This window comes from Cucurbita pepo, chromosome 4 (genome assembly GCF_057944985.1).
Source record: "Cucurbita pepo subsp. pepo isolate OVF chromosome 4, ASM5794498v1, whole genome shotgun sequence".
NCBI lineage: Eukaryota > Viridiplantae > Streptophyta > Magnoliopsida > Cucurbitales > Cucurbitaceae > Cucurbita > Cucurbita pepo.
This window is the reverse complement of record NC_141801.1, coordinates 9,637,483-9,658,749: the sequence shown is the minus strand read 5'-3', so window position 1 is coordinate 9,658,749 and position 21,267 is coordinate 9,637,483. Positions and strand designations below refer to the sequence as shown.

The 21,267-nt window shown below is 38.9% G+C and overlaps 4 protein-coding genes across 6 annotated transcripts; 1 reads left to right on the top strand and 3 right to left on the bottom strand.

The window, feature by feature from the left end:
• Positions 1 to 1,317: 1,317 nt before the first annotated feature.
• SLO1 (SLOW GROWTH 1) lies at positions 1,318 to 4,967 on the bottom strand. Of its 3 annotated transcripts, none has more exons than XM_087122949.1 (3): positions 2,550 to 4,967; positions 2,302 to 2,467; positions 1,318 to 1,818 (listed from the first exon to the last, which is right to left on the bottom strand). In XM_087122949.1, exon 1 carries the CDS (start codon positions 4,882 to 4,884, stop codon positions 2,851 to 2,853), a length of 2,034 nt encoding a protein of 677 aa, XP_086979075.1. In that variant the 5' UTR covers positions 4,885 to 4,967; the 3' UTR covers positions 1,318 to 1,818; positions 2,302 to 2,467; positions 2,550 to 2,850. The 3 variants fall into 3 exon arrangements, with proteins under 3 accessions (XP_086979075.1, XP_086979074.1, XP_023531862.1); XM_087122948.1 differs by having other exon boundaries at positions 2,306 to 2,467; XM_023676094.2 differs by having other exon boundaries at positions 2,407 to 2,467.
• Positions 4,968 to 8,942: 3,975 nt separating this feature from the next.
• Positions 8,943 to 11,220, top strand: LOC111793997 (zinc finger A20 and AN1 domain-containing stress-associated protein 8). The gene is made up of 3 exons (XM_023676093.2): positions 8,943 to 9,132; positions 9,282 to 9,362; positions 10,334 to 11,220. Exon 3 carries the CDS (start codon positions 10,346 to 10,348, stop codon positions 10,859 to 10,861), a length of 516 nt encoding a protein of 171 aa, XP_023531861.1. The 5' UTR covers positions 8,943 to 9,132; positions 9,282 to 9,362; positions 10,334 to 10,345; the 3' UTR covers positions 10,862 to 11,220.
• A 421-nt stretch (positions 11,221 to 11,641) lies between these two features.
• LOC111793996 (uncharacterized) lies at positions 11,642 to 14,185 on the bottom strand. The gene is made up of 2 exons (XM_023676092.2): positions 13,882 to 14,185; positions 11,642 to 12,433 (listed from the first exon to the last, which is right to left on the bottom strand). The coding sequence occupies exon 2, from the start codon at positions 12,412 to 12,414 to the stop codon at positions 11,857 to 11,859; it is 558 nt and encodes a 185-aa protein (XP_023531860.1). The 5' UTR covers positions 12,415 to 12,433; positions 13,882 to 14,185; the 3' UTR covers positions 11,642 to 11,856.
• A 722-nt stretch (positions 14,186 to 14,907) lies between these two features.
• Positions 14,908 to 21,247, bottom strand: LOC111793995 (1-acyl-sn-glycerol-3-phosphate acyltransferase 3). The gene is made up of 11 exons (XM_023676091.2): positions 20,985 to 21,247; positions 19,645 to 19,767; positions 19,394 to 19,433; positions 19,242 to 19,315; positions 18,927 to 18,986; positions 18,035 to 18,112; positions 17,793 to 17,951; positions 17,579 to 17,704; positions 16,484 to 16,576; positions 15,577 to 15,663; positions 14,908 to 15,477 (listed from the first exon to the last, which is right to left on the bottom strand). Exons 1-11 carry the CDS (start codon positions 21,063 to 21,065, stop codon positions 15,256 to 15,258), a joined length of 1,143 nt encoding a protein of 380 aa, XP_023531859.2. The 5' UTR covers positions 21,066 to 21,247; the 3' UTR covers positions 14,908 to 15,255.
• Between the last annotated feature and the right edge of the window lie 20 nt (positions 21,248 to 21,267).

The following is a 21,267-nucleotide window of genomic DNA, read 5'->3' as shown; positions in this document are numbered from 1 at the left end:
TTTGAATGACCTTTAGTAAAAGAGTATTATGTACTTGAAAGTGATATAGGTGGATGGGTAGAAAATAAGGGCACGAGGTACTCGCCCACTTTAAACTCAATCTTTATTCAAGCCTAAGCTTTACTAAAAATTACTACAATGAATACCACATCCTTGACTTTGATCCTAAATTTTTTGGTTGTTAGTTTATAGTTTGTTTCGTGTCTTAGATCCCAATTGTAAGATCTCACATCGGTTGAGAGGAGAACGACGCATTCTTTATAAGGGTGTAGAAACCTCTCCATAGCAGACGTGTTTTAAAAAGCTTGAGGGGAAGCCTGAAAGGGAAAGCCCAAAGAGGATAATATCTGCTAGTGGTGGACTTGAGCCGTTACAAATGATATCAGAGCCAAAAACTGGGCGATGTGCTAGCGAGGAGGCTGAGTCCCAAAGTGGGGTGGACACGAGATAGTGTGCCAACAAGGACATTAGGCCCTAAAGGGGGGCGGATTGGGGGGGGGGGGGGTCCCACATCGATTGGAGAAGGGAACGAGTGTCAGCAAGGACGTTGGGCCCCAAAGGGGGGCGGATTTGGGGGGGGAGGGGGGGTCCCACATCGATTGGAGAAGGGAAGGAGTGCCATCAAGGACGCTGGGCCCCAAAGGGCAGATTATAGGGTGGGGGGTCCCACATCGATTGGAGAAGGGAACGAGTGCCAGCAAGGATGCTGGGCCCCAAAGAGGGGTGGATCGTGAGATCCCACATCGGTTGGGTAGGAGAACAAAACATTATTTATAAGGGTGTGGAAACCTTCCCCTAACAGACGCGTTTTAAAAACCTTGAGGAGAAACCCGAAAAGAAAATGGCTCAAAGAAGATAATATCTACTAGCGGCGGGCTTGAGTTGTTACACCAATACTTGTCTCGACTGTCAAACGTTTTGTAATTATTCTTACATGTTACCCTTCTCTAACTCTCTCCAACCTTAGTCCCAACTTTATTTTAAGAAAAAGTTACTTGTGAACTTTTATTAGGTATTATGTGTCCTTGTTCTTGAAATCCTTTATAATTATGAGGTCCCAACCCCCAACTCTGGCATTGACTTTGAATTTCTTTAATTGATTATATATTCTGCATTCCTTTTCCAAATAGGATCTTCACCCTAGACTTATCCTCCGCCTTTTTAATCGTTATAGTGTACAACACATCTCCATCCTAATCTCCATCTCAACCCTAACCTTTAACTTTTCTAAAATTCAAACAACTATGTTCATTGTCGTTCTTTCTTAATGGAACATAAAAGAATTTCTTCACTGCCAACCCAGAAATCCCTTAAATATAATACAAAATGACTTCTACTTTGATCATCAGTAACTTGTATCACAAAAAGGGACTGTAAATATATGATGAAAAATCACGTAAACAACCTGGAATATATGGTTCCATGAATCATGACACTTGATTTGCAAGAAATAACATACCTCATGTCAATGGGTTATGGGCTGACCACGATTTTTTCATCTTCTTCCTGAGATATCTCAGATGAGACTTCACACGTTCCCCACTAATGTGATACTCTAAGTATTGCACAAAAGTCGATATGCACAATACCTAATATCCATTCGCTCCTCGTCTTTCACCTCTCAATGTCAGTGTCGGGCCAATTTTGTCGGTGGCAATCTTTGTGTCTTCCCTCTGACCCAGTTACACAGAACACATGGATTGAGCTTTATTTCTTTTGAAGTGCGATCCCTACCACAAGGTCATTTTTCAGAACATGATTCTAAAGAGCCTTTCCTTCCTGTGGGCACTTTAACACTCGGCAGGCCAGTTCCAAAATCTGGGGAAGGAGAATAGAATCACTTTGATGATCAAACAGATAATGTACATAAGACAAAAGTCAGAGGAGAGCAAATAAGGTCCTTAACAATTTCGAGCACACGAAGTCAACATAATGAGTTCCCCACACGACCATAACCATATGATACTATAGATTAAACTTTAATATATGGTGTAAATCTTATTTTGGTGTTAAAACTTTTAATAGTTTTATTTAGTCTTTTATTTAACTTCAAATGTTCTATTTTCATCTCTAGACTTAGAAGATAACATTTGAATTTTCGAGGACATGAAAGATTTGAGCACAAAATAAGATGTACATGAACGTTTTGAGACCAAAATAAGATTAAACCTATTTATGTTCTACCTCCATTTCAAAATTGCTTCATCCAAAGGAATCGAAGGGACATGGTTTACACGTATAAAATGGTTTAAAAAATCGAGATGCTACTAGCGTTGAGCACATAAACTTGAATCATCATACCCACCAACCACCATTACATATGCTTCAATGAAGCATATCGACAAAAACCCGCTGGTGACTTGTTATAGAATGGGTGAGGCAAGAATAAATGAGCTGAATATGGACCTGTTTAGCTTTCATTTCAATTATTGGAAGCTTTTTCCAAGATGCCATGCTTCAACTATAACTGGACAAGAGAATGCAAAAGGTCAAGAAACTGAAAAGGCTTGAAAGGAGCTCATTGCTTACAGTACAGAACAAACTCTTACCATTCAGAAGATTCAAGTGATTATCCTTCTGAAGAAGCTTTGTGGGCTTTGAGAGGTAGACCTTCATCATCTCAATGTAACAAAGGCTCTTCAGAATCACTTCTAGACTAGAAAGCAGTCTTTTATTAAATATTCTTTTTTGAACCGAGGTGTCGGAGAGCCCCACTCTTTGTAATATATTCATAATTGATCTCTCACTAATCATCGAAAGACTTCACCGACTCAAGGCTAGCTGTGGGAGATGGAGCTTGGTCGAGCATATTTTAGAGCCCTACTCTTTGTCAACTCAAATATGACAACCTCAGAATTCTTTCAATGAAGATGTTTCGTCCTCAACAAGTTCAAGTTGTCTTGTTAACCAAGTTAAACACTCGTAAATTTTCTCCGATTGAGGATGTGACTTATCACGAATTATAAACTCATAAACTAAACCATTAATCTCAATTGAACTACAACCAGGTGTTTTCTCGACCCCTCTTTCTTCCATCATCTTTCTTACCTTCCTTGCCTTCTCCCACATATTAGCATCACCATACATATTTGCAAGCAAAACATAAATTCCACTATCATGAGGATCCAACTCAAGAAGCTTAAAAGCAGCTCGTTCTCCTATATGAACATTTCCATGCATACGGCTGCCAAAGAACAATGCTCCCCACACTACGGCATCTGCCTCAAAAGGCATGCTCCTAATAATCTCTTCTGCCTCTTCCAAGAAGCCAGCCCTACCTAGAAGGTCCACCATGCAAGAATAATGCTTAAGTTTTGGGGAGATACCATATTTGGAGCTCATTTGATAAAAATAGTCTCGACCTTGATCAACCAATCCACCGTGACAACAAGCCGATAAGACCCCAATGAAGGTGATCTCATCAGGCACCAGTCCAATGCTAACCATCTCCGAGAAGTAAGATATGGCAGCATGTGCTTGTCCATGAAGTGCTAGACCACAAATTATAGCTGTCCATGTCAATGAGTTTCTTCCTGGCATCTCCTCAAAAACCTGTAGAGCCTTTTTTATGTTCCCACACTTAGCATACATGTCAACTAGAGCAGTTCCTAAGGCAACGTTCATAGTAAGATTTTGTTTATCAACGAAATGATGCATCCAAATTCCAACATCTAGGGCTCCAAGTTGAGAGCATGCAGATAAACAACTAACGACAGTAACCTCATCTGGGTCAACATTGCTGGCTTGCATTTCATGAAACAGAGCCAAAGCCTCCTTACTACGTTTGGCTTGAACAAAGCCACCAATTAGAGCATTCCATGGCACGACATCCTTCTCTGGCATCTCATTGAACAGCCTCACAGCACTTTCCAACATCCCACATTTGGCATATCCAACAACCATTGTAGTCCATGAAACAATGGTTTTCTTTGTCATGTTCTCAAATAGTGTTTCTGCAGCCTCAATATTCTTACACTTAATGTACATATCCATCAATGCATTGACAAGTGGAATGGTCAAATTCAAACCCATTTCTTCAATGAATTGATGAAGCTTTCTTCCAAGAGCTACATTTTCAAGCTGGGCAGAAGCTGAAACGAGTCCAATCATTGTGACCTCATCTGGCTTCACTTTCAGCTCCTCCATCTTGTAATAAAGATTCAATGCCTCGTCTGCCAACCCACACCTAACATACCCATTGATTATCGAGTTCCAAGAAACCAAATCTCTCACGCAACTTTCGTCGAACACCTTACGTGCAGCCAACAATTCTCCACAAGAAACCAGCACATGAATAATCGCATTGTGCACAAACAAATCCGAATCAAAACCCAAATGTACTACATGCCCAAGAATCTCATTAGCCGTGAAACTCAACGACAAACCAGCACAAGCTTTAAACAACAGAGGATAAGAATAATTATCAGGAATAGACCCACCTTTTCTCAGCATTTTCCTGTACAAAAAAACAGCATATCTGGGATTCTCACTCTCTAAATAACCCCTAATCGCTACATTCCAAGAAAAAACATTCGGGTTAGGAGCATTGTCGAGAAGTTTGTCACAATAGTCAAGATTTCGCCACTCAGAAATCGCACAGAACGCAACAAGGCGACTCAGAGCAAACCCATCTGAGATCAAGCCAGTTGAAACCATTTGGGCATGAATTTGCCTCATCTGCGTCATGGAAGTGCACTTTTCCAAGAGGGATAGAAGTGGATTTGATTGAATCAGGGCGTGAGAAGTATTCCAATTGGTGGGTTTATCTTTGTGATGTGGAAGAGAGTGAGTGTGGAGTAGAAAAATTATGGGGATTTGGAACGATGATCTTGGGACCAAATGTGGATACCTGAAGAACAGATTACTGACATTAAGATTGATCATGGAGCTCAAGCTGAAGCGTGAATGATGAATGATGCAAATGGCGGCAAAGGCTGCTTTGAAGGACTTCCATTTGAATCCACTTTACCCCAAATTTATTCTACCCACAGTAATAATAATAATTCTAAATTAATTAAAATATCTCTAATTTCTTTAAATTTTTAAAATTTTAAATAATATAATTAAATTAAGACTTTTAAAATAATTTTAAAAATAATTTTTTAATTTTAAAAAGTATTTCACCTTTAAACTTTTTTAAAAAATTATTAATTTTCTTTAAAAATTTTAAAAACACTTTCAAACTAAAAAATACTTATAAATTTATTTTAAAATTTTAAAAATTACCCTATTATTATTACCAAGTTTCAAATATATTTTTGAATTTTTAAAAATAAATTTAATATCTTTAAATTTTAGGAAAAAAAAAAGTTTAGTTTTTTAAATTTTTTATTTTTAATAAATGTGGTGTTAATAATATTTTATAATTTTATTAATATTTTTTAAATATGGTGTTTTTGAACTTAATTGGGATGCCCGGTGAGAAGTATACGCGGGCGGAGGTTGCGGCAGCAATCGAGAAGAACAAGAAGATTGAGGAACGAGAATTTGGGGTGAACCACGCTTGATTCAATGGGTACATTTGCTCTAAATTGTTTGTCTGATATTTGTTCCAGTATACATACGCCATTTGCTTGAGAAAACGTGATGAGTTGTTTGAATTTGCTTGATCAAACCCTGCGTGTAGGGTTATAGCGATTGATTTTGATTAGATTTGAGGCATTTGTGATCGACATCTCAACTTCGTCTTGCAATAACAAAATCTTTGGTGATTCCTTACTATTTTCGATGAAATGAAATTGCCGATGGATGTTCTGTCTTGTTCATACGACTCCTCTTTCATTTTTTGGTCATTTAGGAACTGGTTTCTTTAGCTTTAAATTCGGATCAGATGTAAGTATCCTTGTATTCAGACAAACAACCGTTGAGATTGAAGAGTTTTTCTTTTATCATTCTATTGAGCTTTCTTGATGTTTGGTTTATTCTCCTTCGATATTGCCACATAAGGAACTGAACTGTCTGCACTGTGCAGCTTGGTTATTGTAACAAGCTCACCGCCGGTAGATATTAGCTTCTTTGGACTTTTCTTTTCGAATTTCTCCTTCATATTTTTAAAATGCGTCTGCTAGGGAGAGTTTTCCACAACCTTATAAAGAATGCTTCGTTCTCCTCCCAACCGATGTGAGATCTCACAATCCACCTCCCTTCAGGGCTCAGCGTCCTTGCTGGTACTCGTTCTCCTCTTCGGTCAATGTAGGATCTCACAATCTACTCCCTTTTGGGGCCAGCGTCTTTGCTTGTACACCCCCAAAGGGGGATGGACACCAGGCAGTGTGCCAGCGAGAACACTAAGCTTCAAAGGGAGTAGACATCAGGCGGTGTATCAGCGAGGACGTTGGGCCCCGAAGGGGGTTGATTGTTAGATCCCACATTAATTGGAGAGGAGAAAGAGTGCCGCCAGCAAAGATGCTAGGCCCCAAAGGATGGTAGATTATGAAATTCCACATCGATTGGAGAGGGAAATGAAGTATTCTTTATAAGATTGTGGAAACCTCTTCTATGCAGACACGTTTTAAAAACTTTGAGGGGAAGTCTAAAAGGGAAAGCCCAAAGAAGACAATATATGCTTGCGGTAGCTTGGACATGGTTGTTACGGTTATGCTAACTTAATATATGCGTAATTGTTCCTATTTGAGTGTTCTCCTCTGATACTTTGATACTTTGTCATCACGTTTAGCTGTTCCTATCTGAGTTGTTATACTTTGTCATCACGTAGTTGTTACAGCTATGCTAACATAATATATGCGTAATTGTTCCTATCTGAGTGTTCTCTTCTGATACTTTGATACTTTGTCATCACGTTTAGCTGTTCCTATCTGAGTTGTTATACTTTGTCATCACGTAGTTGTTACAGTTATGCTAACTTAATATATGCTAGCGGTAGCTTGGACATGATCTCCTCTGATACTTTGTCATCACGTTTAGCTGTTCCTATCTGAGTGTTCTAACTTTCTAAAGCATTTTCTATGTTCATCCATATCAAAAACCATTCTTTATTGATAATACCTCTGAGATTACATATCAAAAGCATGTAGAATCAAGTTCCAAATATATAGTATCATGACCAAAAAGGAAGAAAAAGTAGTGCCACAATCATTACATCAACGTATACATACAAACCATCAATGAGAAAGCAGGAAAATCTGACATCTAATGGCAAAGAAGCGCAACGAGGCAGACGAAAGTCGATAGCAGAACTCGACCACTGGAAAATGTCACCTGAAATCCAGCCCCAGCATCCATAGCAGGCAACGGTGCAAGCCCTCCGCTGTCTTGAGCTCTTGCCACTGCAAACAGAAGCACCACAGCCACCGTGAACCACCTCGTCGCCCTGTGGACACTGAATCTTGCCATTAATGTCTGCACAGAAAGCTCAAAAGGCAAGAAAGGAGAGGAAGGAGGAATGTTATGGAGGTGTAATATCAAATTTGGGAGGCAATATTTATAGAGATGAACTGAATATTGAGTTTAGTGATCGTGATGTTGCTTCTTTACATGGCTTTACAGCTCCTTTTGAGGATGACAGGTTAGCTTACTTTGCTGCTCACTGGGCCCTGTAATGCCTCTCCCGCATCTAACTTTGAGTAATATTGTGGTGTCAGGCAAGCATTTTTGTGTTTCTTGTGTCTTGCTCCTCATTCAAAGCCACTCTACCGTACTACTACTTGCCTTTTAATAGAGCATTACTGTCGGTCAGGTCGGATTGCTTTGTTCCTCTCCCTTACTTTACATTCGAGCAATTCCATTGCCTGAACTTGTCGGAGTGGAATTTATATTCGTCATTTTTAATGCACTAGTTTGAAACCATGTGCCTTGTCTTTTGTTGAATGATTTTGTTGAATGAACAGTGCAGTTCAGTTTAAAAAATTCGAAATAGAAAACTTTTTAGGTAAAGTCAGGAGCAACCCAGACAGCTCAAGAAGTTCGCTAAAAAGGTCATAGCAAGTTCGTTTTTGCATTAATCTTTTTTTTTTTTTGTTCTTGTATTATTTTTGCAAGCATCTTTCTGTGATACTTATGATCCTCGTGTTCTCGAACACGAAATCTTGCTTTGTTTAGAATTTTTTCCGTTCGTCCTAAGCCAATTTTGATATAATTAGAGATGTCCATGTAGAAGGATATGTATAGAGAAGCCTTCCTTATCTTCTTGTCTCCGATTTCAGTCATCGTCACCACCAAAATTTTCAAGAATTTCTCCCATTTTTAAGCATATTTTTTTAAAATAAAAGAGTATTTGTTTCAATTTTTTTTAATGGACAATTTCAATTTTTTAATATAATTTCTATTAAAAAATCTAAAATACCTTAATAAATTTAATAAAACAAAATATAATATAATATACTAAAAAAAGAAATATATATAAAGTGAATCGGGTGTCATGTTATGCTTGTCCAAGACGTGTTGTCGCCGTATGTCGGATGTCTCAGTCATGCTTGTCCAATACGTGTTATCCATATCTGCATACCCGTTCCAAACTTCCTTTTACATGCCTTCATCTTAGATATGTCTTTACCATTTTATGTTGTGTCAATATGAGGGTACGAATGTTTAAGCCCATTAGGATTAAAATGGTCCAAAATGTATTACAGGAGAATGCGACTATATTGAAGTCGTGGTGTTTCTTTCTTTGCCTATAGTCATATAGCGTTGATTTCTCAATTCTTTCAGATTATTTTCAAACGTGACCCGTGGCTAAAGCATACGTGGATATTGTCCACGAAGACCAAATTTCTTACGGTTGACTTGTTTGCTAGGTTAAAACAAGTGTTGCATAACCGCTGTTCCGCTACCGCAAAAATGCGATTGTGATATCGAGCAAGATTGGAGGTAAAGACGAGTAGGTTGAATATAACCTCGTCTCCAATCTCATTTAAGTGTACATTTTGTGATTAAAAGGGGAAGGGGAAAAAAAAAAAAAAAAAAAAAACTGAAAAGGGAAAATGAGAGAATGCTGATGAAAATGCACAGCTAATAAAGTTCTTTCCCCTCGTCGCCATCAATCAGTGCCTACAGTTCTTCCTTCCGGAGAAATTTTGCCTTCGGAAATGGAGATCACACATTGCACATAATTCTCTCTTTCTTCCTTTTACTTTTCTTTCTCTATTTCTCATCGCCCATTCCCTTCCTTCCAGGGTTAGGGTTGCTAATCCCCCTTTCTGTTTATTTTTTCAATTTCTCCAATGGATCGTTATCTTTGAGGATTTGCCTTCTGTTCCTTGTGTTTTTAGATGAATTTTCGTTTAGTTTAATCTAATTTTTCATTGTTCCGTTTGATTACGCAGGGGTTTTGCTTGGACGCGAATTTTATCCGGAGATCGGTTGAAAACCCTTGTTTCTAAGGGTTTTTCGTCCCAGAAAAAAGGGTACGGTGAATTTCCATGTGTTTCTTATGCGTGTGTATTAATGTTTCTCCTGATGATTGTTGTTGTAAGGATCTTACTGGCTTGTAGATATTATGATTGTTTCAGTCTGGAATTTTCAATGTTTAGTACAGGGACTCCGAGAATTTTGAATGTTCATTGAGATGATTTACACTTTACTTTTCGAATTGGTTTGTCAAAATCATAGTTGGGCAGTGTCAAATGTATGTAATGAGTTTATGCTTTATAATTCCTATCAAAGGTTCAATACTGGGTTCTAGCGTCCAGCTAGAGTACATGTTTTGAGTTCAAAGGTAGATTTGGTGTTTGAGGTGGGAAAGATTATGGCCATGTTTCTCATTGATGGCGTGTGGATTGCAACTATAGTTTTATAATGAAGGAACATATCTTTTCACTCTAGCGACTTAACTATTAAATCCTTTGATTCTTTTGGTCCTCTTTACCTATCTTGTGTTTCTGCTGATAATGTAGGAATATGTGCATATGAATCCTCTGTTAGAATAACCTTGTATGGAAACTTGTTCTTTCTTTTTTTCTCTTCTATAGTTTATGTTTTTAATCTTGTTGCAAGTTCTTTTCTTCATCTAATTCCAATTTATAATGTGTTAACTTTTCATTTTTTGACTTATAGTTAACGTATTCTAAGACATGGGAATTGACCTACGAATCACACTTAACCTTTTCACGTCCCTAAACGTACACGAATAACATTTTTTGTTCATCGGCACCTGTATGGTTATCAAATTTGAAGTATTCAAGCTCTTCACTTGTTAGTAGTTGGTAGTAGTAGTTGTATTGTATTTGGTGAACAAGTATTTGCCAGCAAATGCTCGGCTTCTATTTCTAATTCTTGACAGCATCATCCTGGTTCCTTGTGTAGTCTGCTGTTGAGTGAAATTTATGTGTTTCCCACCCAAAAAGAAAAGAAACAAATTCACGTGAATGTGTTGCAGGAGATTGAGAACATGGAACATGACGAGGCAAGCTGTCAAGCTCCCCCTGAGGGTCCCTTTCTGTGCATTAACAACTGTGGCTTTTTCGGAAGTGCTGCTACTATGAATATGTGTTCCAAGTGCCACAAGGATTTGATGTTGAAACAAGATCATGCTCAATTGAGTGCTTCAACTATTGGAAGTATCATGAATGGATCGTCTACTTCTAACCAAAATGAACCCTTTGTCACCGCCAGTGTTGATGTGCAAGTTAGTTTGGCGGAACCTAAGATCATCTCAATGCAGGCATCTCCTATGGTTTCTGAAGGGAGCAGTGAAGTGAAGCCTAAGGACAGACCTAGACGTTGCAACAGTTGCAACAAGCGAGTCGGATTAATGGGATTCGACTGTCGGTGTGGTAATATCTTCTGTGCCATTCATCGTTACTCCGACAAACACGATTGCCCATTTGATTATCGCACCTCTGCACAGGATGCAATTGCTAAAGCCAACCCGATTGTGAAGGCGGAGAAGCTCGATAAGATCTAGGGAAAATCGGGTCAGTGGTTGGCTGGAAACTTGTATTGTGTTGTTGATCATTGTCATGATCACCCAGATGATTTCTGCTTTGCTGCATGCATATCTTGTAAACCCGTTGTGTATTGTTCTATTTGGAGGAGGTAATGGCAATCGTTGCATCTCTGCAGTCTGAAAAAAATGTAGGAAGCAATATGTCGGTTTCAGTGTTTTTCTCGTTGTTCGTTGTTCGTTGTTCTAATGGTTTAACGTTATCATCAGAAGCGTGTTACACAACTGTATTGTGTCATAAAGCGTTCTGAGGAATGCATATATGAACGAATGCTGCCTATGTTTGATTTGTTTGTAAGCATCAGTTCTTCTTGAATTTATTCTTGGACCTTTTTACATAGTATCCATCAGAATAAGTTGTTTGATCAATGAAATCAGGAAAAAGTTTGTTTGATTTGGCTTTTAATTTTTAGAACTTTAAGTTTTCAAACACCACCGGAAGTTTTGCAACACTAAAAAATTTCTAAAAGTTGTGTGAGATCCCGTTTTGCAACACTAAAAAATTTCTAAAAGTTGTGTGAAATCTCACGGAGAATGAAACATTCTTTATAATGATGTGGAAACATCTCCCTAATGTTTTAAAACCTTGAGTAAATAAGATAATATCTCCTATAAGCTTAGACTGTTACAAATGATATCAGAGCTAGACACTGAGAGGACGCTGGCCCCCAAGAGAGGTGGGATTGGACACTGAGAGGACGTTGGCCCCCAAGAGAGGTGGGATTGTGAATCCCACATTGGTTAGAGAGAACGAAACACTTTTTATAACGGGTATAGAAACCTCTCCTTGCAGATGCATTTTAAAATCTTGAAGAAATGAGAGGAAGCCTTAAGGGAAAGCCGGTAAACACGTTTCTCCATGAGAATTATTTCGTTAAAAACAGCTTGGAAAACAGACCATGATCTCACTGACCCCTTTGAAGAACCGGTACATAATCAATGAGAGGAAGCAAAAGTTAGACAGTGAGTCCGCTAGATCCAGCTTCAAGATACTTACAAATTCTCTCCATCACTTCTCTACCCTTAACACTGTTTTGCATGAACCTCTCAGCACACCGTTGCTCCACTTTTTCGGCCATCGACGCCAACGCTGACAACGGCTTGATACGAATACTCGTCTCCTGTCTGCACATTGTCCATCCGTTCGGATTATCAGGGTGAGGTTCATATCTAATCTTCTCCACCACTTCTATGAACTTCTGAAAGCTAATATTCTGAGTGGTCAGTTGCATCGAGCGTGACCGAGCATCTACAACCGTGGATTCGACACAATGGCAGGTATCTTGACCAACAATTTTACGAACAAACCATGGTCCAGGCGCATGGATCGTAATAGCACGGGTTGTATATAGCTTCCCAGATTCAATGTCAACCTTTCTGTTTAAGGTGTCGACTTCAAGAATATGGGACAACGTACGCCTGTTTTCAGAGTCCACAAATTTACGCCAAGATGCAGAAGTTACCCGTTCCCACGGGTGCTCGTACGTGTACTCCTGAGCGTATGCTTTAACCATCACACTATTCTCAGATATCCTGAGCATCACACATACATACATCAAATCAGATAAGAAACAGTAAAAGGTTCGTTTTATCAAGTCAATAGGTCCTGCCCAACCCAGGAGTTCTTCATAATTCATAATAGTTCATTTACAAGAACAAATTTTCTCTCCAACAATCTTGCAGTTCTTTCACCTATTGTTCAATAAATTCATTCAAGTTATTTAGAGAATGAATACTATTCTAGATCCATCCAAATCACAAATCACAATGGTACAAGAATGTTCTACCTTTCATCACAAGATGCTACGATTTAAGAATATGCAGAATAAACTAAATATATTGCAATCCATCAGTTTGAACTTCAAAGATTTTGTGATTTTAACGTGGTATCATATAACTAGAACTCCTATTAATGTCATTTTCTCCCAAATCGATATTGATCGTTGTTTGTTGGGCTTGTGCAAATATATCATAACTTTATCAACTTAGTGTTGGGAACTACGGACCTCCACAATGGTATGATCTTGTCCCCTTTGAACATAAGTTATTATGACTTTGTTTTTGGTTTCCCCAAAAGGCTACATTCTAATGGAGATGTGTTCCTTACTTATAAACCCATGATTAACCCCTTAATTAGCCGATGTGAGACTCCTCTCTAAACAATCCTCCCTTCGAATAAAGTACACCATAGAGCCTCTCCTTAATCGAGGCTCGACTCCTTCTCTAGAGCCCTCGAACAAAGTTCACCTTTTGTTCGACACTTGAGTCACTTTTGACTACACCTTCGAGACTCACAACATCTTTGTTCGACATTTGAGGATTCTATTGACATGGTTAAGTTAAGGGCATGACTCTGATACCATGTTAGGAACCACGGACCTCCACAATGGTATGATATTGTCCACTTTGAGTATACGCTCTCATGACTTTAGTTTTGGTTTTTCTAAAAGACCTCACTCCAATGGAGATGTATTTGTTACATATAAATCCATGATCAACTCCTTAATTAGCCGATGTGAGACACCTCTCCCAACCATCCTCAACAGCAGTTAAAACAAAAGCTGAAGTAGGAAAGGGGAAACGATGAATGTTCACAATCAGCACAACACACATACTTTCGGGTCAAGCATTTGCAAGCAAAAAAAGAAAAGAGTCCCATCATTACAAATAATGATCCATCAAAAGAACTGGCAGCAAAACATATGCTAGTTTTAACCATTCCCAACAATCTCAATTTCTTCCCTGGATTTGAAGATAAAGATGAAAAACACAGCTGAGTCACTTTCCACAGGCATCTAGAGCAGGTAGTTTGGAATTTAACCTATTTTAGGAGCATTTCTCAACCACAATCCCACAGCAAACCCACAGAAATCCAACAGATAGTGCAAATAATGGTGAAAAACAAAACCCCTAAGGAAGCGCCCAGCAAAATGGAATCAAAACGCATGTAAAAGAAAGATCTAAAGATAGAAAAAGTTCACCTGAGAGATGAAAGAAGACGGGGTTCGCAGGCGGCGGAAGAAGGCGGTTCCGATAGGTCAAGATCTCAATCTCAAAATAGAAACTGACAGAAAAATATAGAAAATTTCGGCAAATCAGAGCTTCAGGAAGAGGAAAGACCATTTCCATAGGACCGAGGTGTGGTTAAATAGAGGTGTAGTTTTCTGACGAAATTGCCCATCGCCATTGCAGCTGAAGACGGAGACATCGAACTGTAATGGGTAATCCAATCCCCAAAGCTTCCATTTTCAGGTCTCGTTTGCATTTTCTTTAGAAATAATGAAATAATGAAATAATGAAATAATGAATAAAAATCTTATTTTTCTTTATTAAGTATAATAGAAAACATATTGCTATTTATTAGTAACCATTTGTAAAAGAAAGAAAGAATTGAAAAAAAAACCATAATTTGTTTTCTCACAATAAAAATAGTTGTCCTAGTTATTTGAGTTAGACACGGGGCAGTGTGCCAACAAGGAGGTTAAGTCCGGGAAGGGGTCGACATGAGGCGGTGTGCCAACGAGTATGCTGAGTACCAAAGGGAGGTGGACACAGAGCGGTGTGCCAGCAAGGACAATGGACCCCCAAAGGGGGTGGAGATATCAGGCTGTGCCAACGAGGAGGCTGAGTCCCAAAGGGGGTGGACACGGGGCAGTGTTGGAAAGAAAAACGAAGCATTCTTTATAAGAGTGTGAAAACTCTCCCTAACATACTTAAAAACCTTGAGAGAAAGTCCGAGAAAGAAAGCTCGAACAAGCTCAAAAAGAATAATATCCGCTAGCGATAGGGTTGGACCATTACAACCACTATTTTGTAGTAATAAGTTCAAATAAACTAACGGGACTATATCACTCTTTTAATATATATAATCCTTGTTATTAGAAAAACATAAGTCTATGAATATCATTAAACCATATCTTATTAAAGTTGAGCTATGATCACATTGATATTGATATTGTATACTTTTTTATTTGAAAGAACAAATTATTGAAATATTGAAACGAGAGTACATTAAATAGGATAGAATAGAACTTAAACAAGTCAAATAGCTCGTAATTTATCTAGACTTAAACACTCGTGATATTTGTAGTATGGCTCGAACACTCACGAATAAAAGAACCGAAAAAAAGTTACAATTGCAGCATCAGAAACATGGCTATACAGACAGTAACTTGTAATACAGCTACACATGACTTGAAGTGCCTGAAGTGGAATGATGCTTTAGACAGACACACATACTACACTTCGGTGTTGAAAGAATCACTAAACACTGCACAAAGAATGGAATGAATATGAATGAGTACTGTGATGATAATGCATTTTGTATAGCCACATGACAGGCTTAGTATCTTATCTCATTTTTGAAGTAGCCGTTCCTCGGCTGGATCTTGGGACGACAGATTGACGGGTGTCGAACGTGTCGACTTTGAAGAATGAACGAGCAATTGCATAACGAGGATTATGAGAACCAAGAGGGCAGCTAGGAATGCGATGCCTTCCCATGAGGAGAGGAGTGCAGACCATTGGAAGAATTTAACAATGCCAAAAGCCAGGATACATAACCAACAAAGAACAACCTGTTGAGACAAGAAGAGATATCTTGGGTCGATAAGGAGAGCGGAGAATGTATATAGGATGATGTGTGGTTTACCAGTCTTGATGTCGAGAAAACGTACCAATAACGACTTTTTTGGTCGGCCTATGTTGATAGGTTGTTGATCGCTGAACGAATTCTTGGTCATATACTTCTCCAGTAATGTGTCCTGAAAAGTTGCATGAGGAAATAGATATCAGAGATATAGAGAGAGCACTGACAGAGTTAGAGGGAAATTGAGCAGTGACAGAATGCAAGATGAGTTTGGGGAAGCAAGCCGAAAGTATGCTCGCTTAAATGCTCATTTCTGAACGTATGAGAGATTCTTTTTAGTTTTCAAATTTGAAGAAATAGCGTTTTTGTGAGATCCCACATCGGTTAGGAGGAGAACGAAGCATTCTTTATAAGGGTGTAGAAACCTCTCACTAGCAGACGCGTTTTAAAAACTTTGAGAGGAAGCCCGAAAGGGAAAGCTCAAAAAGGACAATATCTGCTAGCGATGGGCTTGGGCTTGGGCTGTTACAAATGGTATCAGAGCCAGACACCGGGCGATGTGTCAACGAGAGCGTTGCGCCCCGAAGGAGGGTGGACACCAGGTGGTGTGCCAGCGAGAATGCTGGGCACCAAAGGGGTGTGTATTGTGAGATCCCACATCGGTTGGAGAGAGGAACGAAACATTCTTTATAATGGTGTGGAAACCTCTCCCCAACAGACACGTTTTAAAAACCTTTAGGGGAAGCCTGAAAGGGAAAGCCCAAAGAAGACAATGTCGGCTAGCAGTGAACTTGGGCTATTACAGTTTTATAAGCTTAATTTTTAAAAACTAAAAATTGAAAAGTCAAATGATTATCAAACGGGACCTAAACAATTGATTATCGACGAAACGAGGTAATAGCTCAGCAGATTACTTGCATCTATTTCTCAAGATAGGAAGAACGATAAAAAAAACGTGTCCAATCGCTTCTAATATCTGTTATTGTTCCTCATACCTTGGTAACGAATAGATCTTTGCACCACTGTGAGATCCCATCTGCAGTTACTGGCAATTCCTGCATTTCGTGTCGCTTGACTTGCAGTTTTACCTGTGCAATAGGACAGATTAGATGTATACTTATAACTTTATATTTTTGTAGAAGATACAAAGCCTATCAGTTTGTTCATACAAAATAAGGATTGATTACAATGAGACTCAAGTTTTAATATGTTCTTATTCAAGCCCCAAAATAATCAGCCAGTTAAGGATCAGTTCATTTTTAAGTTGGGACACTATTAATGACAAAACCCTCAAGTTAGCTTAAATTTTTTATTCACTTGTAATGAATCTTTTAATGCTTTAGTCCCACAGATCAACTGTGTGCGATCCCACATCGGAGAACGAAGCATTCCTTATACGAGTGTGGAAACCTCCCTCTAGCGTGTTTTCAAACCTTGAAGAGAAGCCCAAAGAAAACAATATCTACTAATGGTGAGTTTGAGCTGTTACAAATGGTATCAGAGCCAGACACCGGGCGGTGTGCCAGCAAGGACTTTGGGCCCTCAAGGAGGTGGATTGTGAGATCCCACATCGGTTAGAGAAGAGAATGAAGCATTCCCTGTAAGGTGTGAAAACCTCTCCCTAGCAGACGCGGTTTAAAACCTTAAGGAGAAGCCTAGAAGGAAAAACCCAAAAAAGACAATATCTGCTAGCAGTGGACTTAGACTGTTACAAATTGTCTCCGCCCCCACATAGAAATAGACTGTTACAAATTGTCTCCACCCCCACATAGAAACGGCCACTCTGACCATGTCCAAAGATTCAGGAACTAATAGTCATCCATTTAAACCGTGTCTTTTAAAACAGCACATATCTTTTTCAGGCAAGTTCTAACAGGAATGCAAAAACTAACAACACAACACAAGCCCCAAAGAAGCAGTCATTCATTCATGAAGCAGATGAATTTATAGATGACTGTTATCTTCATGAACAAGGATGGACATTATCTTGAACTATTATATTAAATAATGAGAGATAATGTAGTGTTCAAGCAATATCATATGGATCATCAATCAGTCAATTATTATTCTTCAAGGGTTTGTTGGACTACCACAAAAGATTGGCCTCTAAATAGCCTCAACAATGTAGGAGGGTTGTCTTTTGGGGAAGTGGCCACTGTACAATCATAAATAGCAGGAACAAACGAACGCATATGGTTCACAGCAGAAACAAAGCCCTGCAAAGACCAGGCTGATGGTAAGGAAAGGATAGAGTTCATGAATTTACCCGTTTCGATTCTAATGGTAAAGGAATATTCAATTCACCTTCGTACGAGGAATTAAAACGTTTCTAGGGACAGGTAATCCTCTAGATGCAGCATATTCCTGAGAAGCTAGAAGTTTTTGTTGTGTAAAACGAGTTCCCTCAACAAAAAGTGCCAACCAAAATGGCATGGGAAAATCCATGAGTGACTGAAAGCTTGACTGCCATTGAATGTTAGAAAAGAAAGGGAAAAGGTGAGATGACATGCTTAAGTGTAACTTTTATTGCACGTATATGAACTCACCTCCAGAGTGCTTTCATCCTTTGCCCAGCTTCTTTCTAGAAAAATATAGTCAGAGTACCACATTGACCAGCCAATGACCTGAAACAGTAGCATGATATCTTTTGTCAATTAGTAAATAAATCCTAAGAGAAACTCGATTCGTTCAACTGAAAGAAAGTAATTTCTTTTAGTGATTTTGGTCATTCCACAATCACTCCCAAAGTATATCCTAAAGACTAAAAAAGTTGATTTGAGTTGTATTGGCTTAATTTTTAAAAAAACCAAATGGTTATCTAATGGGGCTTAAGAAAATGTGAGATCCCACATCGGTTGAAGAGGGGGGAAACCTCTCCCTAGAAGATGCGTTTTAAAACCTGGAGGAGAAGTCCGGAAGGGAAAGCCCAAAAAGGACAATATCTGCTAGCAGTGGGCTTGGGCTGTTACAAATGGTATCAGAGCTAGACAGTAAGCAGTGTGCCAGCGAGGACGCTGGGACCCCAAGAGGGGGGGATTGTGAGATCCCACATCGGTTGGAGAGGGGAACGAAACATTTCTTATAAGGGTGTGGAAACCTCTCCTTAGTAGACGCGTTTTAAAACCTTGAGGGAAGTCCAGAAGGGAAAGTCCAAAGAGAACAATATCTGCTAGCGGTGGGCTTATCCTTACGAGGTAAATTGAGTCAAATATGTTGGTTATGATCAACTCAATAAAAACCACAAAGTCAAAGATAGGATGGATTCTTATTAGAAAAGAAAACAATGGGATTTTGAATTCAACAATTCTAGAGTAACAACACAACCAGCATTCTTCTTATTATTCCCAGAATTTTCATGATGCGAGAACATACTTAGCTTTACTTCAATTTGTTCATTCATAATATTGACGGCTGCAATACCATACAGTTAATACTTACTGGGAGGAATTTTGCCTCTTTCTTCATAATGGCTAAGGCACTACCAAGACAACCTGCACGCTGCATTAAGAAGGCTTAATTTCGAAACAGTCGAAGAACAATACAACAGTTTTAGCATATATTGCTGAAGTAATATATGGTAGACTTGGCCTAATCTATTTAAGTTGATTACTCAAGGAACTCCTGTGAAGATGGTTGGAAGATAACAAACAATAAGTATGGGATAGCTGCTCCGCTAGGCTTCCCCGCGACGAAATTTGTAATTTAACAAACTCAAGACGATAGCATAAACTGATGGCCATAAATTTAAAGTACCTGAGCTAGGACCCATCCAACAAGCCAGTCAATGTCGCTTCGATGATTGCATAAAACAAGTGCGTGTTCTTGGCCTATAGTTATGCACGTATGAGATTACGTTTGAGTTGCAACACATATATGTTTTCGACATTTAATTTCTAATATCATACCCAACAATTGGAAGGTTGCTTGATCTGTATACAGCTCAACCTGCAATGAGCAAAAATTACCAACTCACAAGAAATGGCCTGATTAGAAAAATGATCTTTCATCTAGGTTAATATTAGTTGTTTCTGAAAAGAGGTTCATAGCAAAAGAGTAACTGTTTGAGGAAAATGGTAACTAGTATCAGACTTATATCAGTAATAGCAAAGCAAAAATGTATGTTTAACCCAAACATATTTTAACGAAACCGTGACACCTTGGCACCTGCCCACCAATCGATTAGCCAAATGAGTTCCAACCATAGCAATTCTGCAACCAGTTTGTTGATTCTCCTGTACCAACACTTCGAAATGGGACGAACAAGAACAAAGACAAGTGCCTGAAAGTTGAATTCATGAATTACATGAGATAACTAAATATATATATATATATATATATATATATATAGATATAGATAGATATATCCTTTTAAGTTGAGGGTTTAAAATGAGGCTTAGCAAACCTATTTTCTACCAAATCCAAACAAAGGCTTCACAAGTTTTTTCTGAACAATTCAAACATAGGTTTTACAACCCCAAATTGGATAAAGCCAAGCTTAATGAACCCCCAAATCTGTGAACCAAACAGCTCCTAAACGAGTAAAAGACCTAGTTGACCGATGAATACGCAAATCAGAATGTTAAGTTCAGAAAAACCAACTCTACAGCTTCGATGGGCAGAATGTGAGATCCCACATCGGTTGGAAAGGGGAACAAAACAATCCTTATAAGAGTGTGGAAACCTCTCCCTAGGAAACGCGTTTTAAAAACCTCGAGGGGAAGCTCGAAAAGGAAAGCCCAAAGAGGACAATATATGCTAGCGGTGGGCTTGGCTGTTACAAATGGTATTAGAGTCACACCCCGGGCGGTGTGCCAACGAGGACGCTGGGCTCCCAAGGAGGTGGATTGTGAGATCCCACATCGGTTGGAGAGGGGAACGAAGCATTCCTTATAAGAGTGTGGAAACCTCTCCCTAGAAAACGCGTTTTAAAAACCTTAAGGGGAAGTTCGAAAGGGAAAGCACAAAGAGGACAATATTTTCTAGCGGTGGGCTTGGACGGCTTGGACGGTTACACAGAAGAATAAAAACCATGATTGCCCTTAGGAATGGTAATAATTAATTCAATCTCATTCATATAATGCCAGTAGCCTGTATACCTTTAATTTTCAGAAGTAAACATTGTTCAAATCACTACGATCTCGTTGCCAAATTATGCAAAATAGCTAACCATACAACAAACTATATTATAGCTGCACGAATCAGGATAGAGCAGTTTAATATTTAGGCGTTATTGCTTCAACACCATTTACAAATACAGAAGGTGCAAAGAGCAGGCACAGATTCAAACAATCTAGATTCATAACTGGTTTGCAAATTAACGCCCATTAATCAATACATCAGGATTGCAGAAAGATCAAGTACCCATCCGAAAAGAATTCAACTCTTGTCATCTCATAGACAAGGGTTTGAAAAATGCAACTCAACCAGAATCAGACAAGGCGATTACACCCACAAGGGATAAAGAGAGGAAATAACAAAAGAGGAATCTCCAAAAACCTGAAGAACATTGACGATGAGGCCGGAGAGGATGAAAAGCAGACCAAGAGGAACGATGACGAGCACAGCACGGATCGCCATTGGCAATGTGCATAGAAACGGAGAGAGAAACGGGTTGAAGGATGGAAAAATGGGAGATTAAAGGGTAAGAATTGCGGGAATTGGTGTTGTTAAGATACAAAAATTATACGAGGCGATGGATGCCGGAAGAAGCTCCAAATTATGAACATGGTGGTGCTGTTCGCAATTGGTAAACAATAACTTCTCTGTCTTTTTCTTCCTT